Source organism: Helianthus annuus, chromosome 6 (genome assembly GCF_002127325.2).
Source record: "Helianthus annuus cultivar XRQ/B chromosome 6, HanXRQr2.0-SUNRISE, whole genome shotgun sequence".
NCBI lineage: Eukaryota > Viridiplantae > Streptophyta > Magnoliopsida > Asterales > Asteraceae > Helianthus > Helianthus annuus.
The window spans coordinates 64,184,208-64,191,062 of NC_035438.2; the positions used below are offsets into that span (position 1 = coordinate 64,184,208).

The 6,855-nt window shown below is 42.6% G+C and overlaps 1 protein-coding gene across 1 annotated transcript; it reads left to right on the forward strand.

Annotated features, from left to right (window-relative positions):
• The first annotated feature begins 993 nt into the window (after positions 1-993).
• On the forward strand, positions 994-3,681 carry LOC118479572. Its single transcript, XM_035974160.1, has 2 exons — positions 994-2,290; positions 3,308-3,681. The coding sequence occupies exons 1-2, from the start codon at positions 994-996 to the stop codon at positions 3,679-3,681; spliced, it is 1,671 nt and encodes a 556-aa protein (XP_035830053.1).
• The last annotated feature ends 3,174 nt before the right edge of the window (positions 3,682-6,855 follow it).

Genomic DNA, 6,855 nt, shown 5'->3' on the forward strand with positions numbered 1-6,855 from the left:
GCAAAGCTATAAAATCAACACATTTTCCACATACTCCCTGAGTTTGATACCCATTTACCACTATCTATAGTTGTTATTTTGATTAAATTTGCGTGTACCTACGACAGCACGTCAAATTTTGGCGCCGTTGCCGGGGAGTAGTGCGCAACGTGTGTTAATTTAGTAGTTTTGTTTTGTTATTTTCGGGTTTACGCTGGTTGTGTTTAGTGTGCAGGTACTTTCAGGTGTATGCATACTAGAGGCTCTCACAAGGCGTCACCACTATCGTTCGATCCGGAAATTGAAATGACATTGAGGCAAAACAGAGTTCTATTACGAGAAAACAGAATTGTTGGTTCACCTACTTCACCCATTACACCAAGAAACATCATGCAAGAATCCTAAGTACCACCCACAACAGGTCAAACGACCTCAATCTTTCACACCTACTGTCACACAACCATCACCAAACACCACCATACCTAATACCACTACCGAAGTCACACCAACCAACGCCACGCAACCAATCACTACCCAAGTTGAACCCACTATTACCTTTAGCCCTTCTACCACAATCCTACAACTTTCCCATTTCTTTCCCCCAACTATGGGTCAATCATCATCTAATTTCACAATCGCACCAAATTCAACTATTGTGCATGCTATGCCATCTTTTAGACCACAAAACCAATCGGGGTTTCAATATTTAACTCTTCCCTTTGGGCAATCTTCGGGAGTTCAAGGGGATGGTTATGATGATGGGTATGAAGAGGAATTTAGGGGATACGAAGAAGAAGGCTTTTACTATGGGGGTGATGGAGGATATTTGGGGTTACAAGGCGAAGCGGGTCAACAAAGTCAACCCATTCAACAATTTCAAAATATGGGTAGACTACCGGTTGGAGTGCAACACATTAGACCGCAAGGGCCACAATTGCAACGCCCTACACCGCTACAACAAGTGCGGCCTCAAAACATGCAACCTCAATTTCAAGGGCGATTCCACAACAACCAATGCATCAACATCAATATCAACCACCGTTTGTTCCTCAAGGGCCTATGCAAGGGCAAATGGGTCAACCAAGGGCACCATTGGGTGCACCTCAAAGACATCAAAGGGAAGTAGTACGGGGAATTGAAGCTCACTTCCGGCCCATTATCACTAACAATCCTTCGCCGGTAGTGATTCCTCATCGTGCGGATGGAAGGACCTTTGAAGTTAGAACAACCGCTCTCCAATGTTTACCAAAGTTCAAAGGGTTAGCAACGGAAGAACCCTACTTCCATTTGGAGACATATGACTCCATTTGCAATACTATTGGAGGTCAAGGGTTTTCTGCGGATGATGTCAAGTTGGTCCTTTTCCAGTTTTCCCTAGAAGATAAAGCAAAGAGATGGTTTCACACATTGCCCTCCGCGTCCATTTTTACATGGGCCGACATGCAGCAAATATTCTTAGATGAATATTATACTTCTCAAAAGACCAATGATGCTAGAAGAGGTTTGAGAAGTTTCCAACAACAATCGGGGGAGATGTTTCATGAAGCTTTCGAAAGGTTTAATATGATGTTACGCAATTGTCCTCATCACGGGATCCAACTTTGGGAATTATTGAATGCGTTTCATGAAGGGTTGAGTTCGGAGGATGCACGGGATTTAATGTCAATCACTAATGGTACATTCGGTACCAATTATGAACATGTTGATTGGGCATTCTTAGAACAAATGGCGGTGAATTCAAAGAGGAAAGATCAATCTTCGAGGCGGGCAAGGCATGTGACACAAAGGCCACAAGTGCATGGAATAGAGAGTGGCAATGTTCAAACCACAAACCAAGTGTACAACGTGTGCACCAATTGCAATGAAATAGGCCATACGGCGGAAGTTTGTATAGTGGGAGTGGTTGATGAGCAAGTAGAAGAGGTTAATGCAATTCAAGGAGGGGGTGGTCGAAATTTCAACATGAACTCCAACACATACCACCCCGGGTTACGAAATCATCTGAATTTTCGCTATGGGAACGTGGCGAACCAAGCTAACCCAAACTTTCAAGGAGCTCAAGGTAACTTTGCACCTCGTCAAAAATACAATCAAGGCAATTATCGGGGTGGAAACAATTATGGTTATCAAGGGCAATTCCAACAAACCGGTCAAGGTGGTTCGAGCCAAAGCTCATCAAGCGGGAATGAAGTCATGGATATGCTTCGGGCGATGCAACAAGATATGCAAAAGCGGAACCAACTAGATGAAGTCCGAATGCAAAAGGATGAGGTTCGTGACAAGAGCATTCAATCACTAACAACCCAAATGGGTCAATTGGCAACCGATGTGGCGGATTTGAAGAAAAACAAGGGTCAACTTCCTAGCAACACTAAGGTAAATCCTTCACATGGTTCGTCACGAGGTAATGTTAATATTAGTCATGTTAGTGTTTTGAGAAGTGGCAATGAATTTAAGGCCAATTTGTCACCGGGTGTGGTCGAGGGGGTAGTTGAGGATATCACGGGTAATGAAAGTGATGATGAAGTTTCACCGGTTAAACCTAAAGAATCAAATGTTAACAAACCGGGGTTGGGTGAAAACGAGAAAAGTGAAAAAGTTGAGGGTGAACCGAGTCAAGTCCCATTTCCATCGGCCTTGCTTAACCCGGGTAAGAAGAATTTTATTGCATCAAGAGGTCCCCAAAAAGAAGAATTGTGGGACATGTTTAAACAAGTAAAAATAAATCTTCCATTACTTGATTCAATAAAACAAGTACCCGCTTATGCTAAATTCCTTAAGGAATTATGTACACAAAAAAGGCAACAAAAGAAGAAAATGCCTAAGCGGGTAGACTTGACCGGGCAAGTGAGTGCTGTTTAAAACGGGGAGCTTCCCCCTAAGCTCAAAGATCTGGGTACACCATTGATAAATATACAAGTTGGTAATTTTCAAATGGCAAAGGCGTTACTTGATCTTGGAGCCGGGGTAAGCATTTTACCGGGGGGCTTATATGACCAATACAATTTTGGTCCGTTAGCAAGAGTGGAGACAATGGTTGTTTTGGCCGATTTGTCTCATAAGTTACCCCCGGTGATGGTTCAAAATGTAATTGTTAAAATTGATGAGTTTTATTACCCGGTTGACTTTCTAGTGTTGGACTACTCGTCCGCGGACCCAAAACAACAACAAAACGTAATTTTGGGTCGGCCATTTTTGAGCACCGCGCATGCTGTGATCGATTGTAGATTTGGTATAGTCGATATGACTTTCGGGAATTGAAAAATGCGCTTAAATGTTTTTACTAACAATGTTAATGATGTTGGTGTTGATGAGTGTTTCATGGCAGATTTAGTTGACAGATGCAACCCGCATGAGTATGAGGAGGAGGGTATGGATGTTTGCTTGTGTGATTTTTCTGAACAGGTACATGCTTATGCACTACGGGTTGAAGAGGAAAAACAGGATGCCATGGCTTTGAGAGAAGGTCGACCACCATGGACTCATCAATTCGAAGGCTTACCGGCGGAAATAGACTCGGGTACTAAACCATCACTAGAGGAACCGCCAAAGCTGGAACTTAAAGACTTGCCGAGCCATTTGAAGTATGCCTTCTTAGGGGATAATGACATTCTATCGGTCATTATTGCCTCTAACTTAGAGTTGGTGCAAGAGCAAGCATTGTTGGAAGTTTTGAAAGAAAACAAGGGAGCTACTGGATAGACGATTGCCGATCTCAAAGGAATTAGTCCATCAATCGTCATGCACAAAATTATTACCACCGAAGATGCAAAGCCAACACGAGAAGCTCAAAGGAGATTGAATCCGAACCTAAGGGAGGTAGTAAAAAAGGAGGTAATAAAATGGTTGGATGCGGGAATTATCTATCCGATTTCGGATAGCGCTTGGGTGAGTCCCACCCAAGTTGTGCCTAAGAAGGCCGGTATTCAAGTAGTCAAAGACGAACATGGTGAACAAATTGCCACCTGACCAGTTACCGGGTGGCGTGTATGTATTGATTACCGGAAATTGAATGCCGCCACTTCTAAGGACCACTTTCTGCTTCCTTTCATTGACCAAATTATTGAAAAATTATCGGGTCAAAAATTTTATTGCTTTTTGGATGGGTATTCGGGTTACAATCAAATAGCAATACACCTGAATGCCCAACACAAGACCACTTTTACTTGTCCATATGGCACTTTCGCTTTTCGGCGAATGCCATTTGGCTTGTGCAACACACCAGCAACTTTCCAACGATGTATGATGAGTATCTTCTCGGACATGGTTGGAGAGTCGCTCGAAGTATTTATGGATGACTTTTCCATTTTCGGCACTAGTTTTGAATCATGTCTCAACGAATTACAAAAAGTTTTAAAAAGGTGTGTTGAGAAAAATTTAGTGCTAAGTTGGGAAAAAAGTCACTTTATGGTGCAAGAGGGCATTGTGCTTGGTCATGTGATATCGGAAAGGGGCATGGAGGTGGACAAGGCAAAAATACGGGTAATATCATCTTTGCCACCTCCGAAAAATGTTAAGGGTGTAAGATCATTTTTGGGACACGCGGGGTTTTATAGACGTTTCATAAAAGGTTTTAGTGTTATCACCAAACCTTATGCAACTTGTTATTAAAAGATGTCCCATTTGATTTTACTAATGAGTGTATGCAAGCTTTTACTGTTTTGAAGGAATATTTGGTCAAAGCTCCCATCTTGCAACCGCTGGATTGGTCAAAGCCATTCGAGATTATGTGTGACGCAAGCGACACTACTATTGGTACAGTTTTGGGTCAACGGGTTGATAAGAAACCGGTGGTGATTTATTATGCGAGTAAAACTTTGTCCGAAGCGCAACTGAATTACACCACAACCGAGAAGGAATTATTAGCGGTGGTGTATACTTTGGATAAGTTTCGCTCGTATATTTGGGGGAGTAGAGTTGTGGTATATTCGGATCATAGTGCGGTCCGATATTTGATGGAGAAAAAGGACGCGAAGCCTCGTTTGATTCGGTGGGTATTGTTATTGCAAGAGTTTGATTTGGAAATTCAAGATAAAAAGGGAAGTGAGAACATAGTAGCGGATCACTTGTCTCGGATCCCGGTGGAAGGAATTGATGATGTGAGTGAAATAAATGAAAGCTTTCCCGACGAGCAACTTTTAGCCGTTTCCACCTTTGTTGCACCGTGGTATGCTCACTATGTCAACTATTTAGCCACGGGTGCCATACCGAATCATTGGACCAAGAAGCGACGACAACAATTTATGGTCCAAGTAAAGCAATACATTTGGGATGAACCGGATCTCTTCAAGATTGGACCGGATCAAGTTATTCGGAGGTGTGTGCCCGAGACAGAAGTGTTGGAAATTTTGACCCATGCTCATTCATCCGCATGTGGAGGTCATTTTAGTGGGCACAAAACGGGCTATCGGGTTCTCTCATGTGGGTTTTATTGGCCCCCAATTTTCAAAGACGCGTGCGAGTTTGCAAGAAATTGTATAAATTGTCAAAAGATGGGAAGCATCTCGAAGAGGGATAAGATGCCATTACAACCGATCTTGGTAGTAGAGATATTTGATGTATGGGGTATTGACTTTATGGGTCCTTTCCCATATTCGAATGGCTTCCTATATATTTTGGTAGCGGTGGATTACGTCTCAAAGTGGATTGAAGCTATTGCAACAAGAACAAACGACCATTCGGTTGTTTGTAAGTTTGTTCAATCCAATATCTTTGCCCGTTTCAGCATTCCGAGGGTTATCATAAGTGATGGTGGTTCACACTTCAAGAACTTTAATTTCGGGAAATTGTTGAAGATGTATAGCGTGAATCACCGGATTGCCACACCTTACCATCCGCAAACGAGTGGGCAAGTCGAGGTGTCCAACCATCAAATCAAGGAAATTCTCATGAAGACAGTAAGAACGGATAGGAAGGATTGGTCGAGTAAATTGGATGATGCGTTGTGGGCATACCGAATGGCCTACAAGACTCCTATTGGCACAACCCCTTACCGGATGGTTTATGGGAAGGGTTGTCATTTGCCAATGGAGTAAGCGCATCGGGCATATTGGGCGATCACTACGGTCAATGCGGACTACAATGAAGTGGGAAAGATGAGGAAGTTACAATTGTGCGAAATTGAAGAGCTTAGAGACGAGGCGTATGAATGTGCATCGGCGTATAAAGATAAACTCAAGAAAGTACATGATGCAAAATTAAGGAAGAAAACGTTTGAAGTGGGTCAAAAAGTTTGGTTGTAGAACTCAAGACTCAAGATGTTTGCGGGCAAGCTCAAAAGTAAATGGATGGGCCCATATGTTGTTCGGCGAGTTGGGAGGTTTGGTGATGTAGACATCCAATACGAGCAAACGAATAAACAACAAATGGTGAACGGTCATCGGTTGAAGCCGTACTTGGAAGGGAACAACATTAACAACTTGGAGCTTGATAAAGTGGGCTACATTCTACGCCCGGTCGATGAGGAACAACCATAAGAGGCCCAGGTTTGGTAGTGTAAATAGTAGCATTTCATTTTGTTCGTTTTGTATAGTTTGCACAATTACCGTACTTCCTTGAAATCCGTGTTTGAAACAAGTATGGGGATATTCGGGTCACGAGTTACTCTAACATTGTGTTGGGGACAACACGGGACTTTCGAGGGGGTAGGGTGATTTTTACATGTTTTTGAAAAAATTTAAAAACACAAAAAATCGAAAAAACTGAGAAAAAACTAAAAAATAACACTTAAAATCTCAATTTTCAGCGAAACAGAGATGCCCAGGTGCCACCGTAATTTACGGTGGCGTCGTAATTTACAGTGGCCAGTAAAATTTTTTGGTCTTTACGGTGTAACCCTACTGAGTTACGGTAGGAATTGTTGGCCAGCATCCACCG

Coding starts and splice junctions, on each gene's coding strand:
- LOC118479572 (XM_035974160.1), top strand. CDS start 994: ATGCATCAACATCAATATCAACCACCGTTTGTTCCTCAAGGGCCTATG. Junction 2,291..3,307: donor ATCACTAACAACCCAAATGG/GTCAATTGGCAA, acceptor GTTTCATGGCAG/ATTTAGTTGACAGATGCAAC.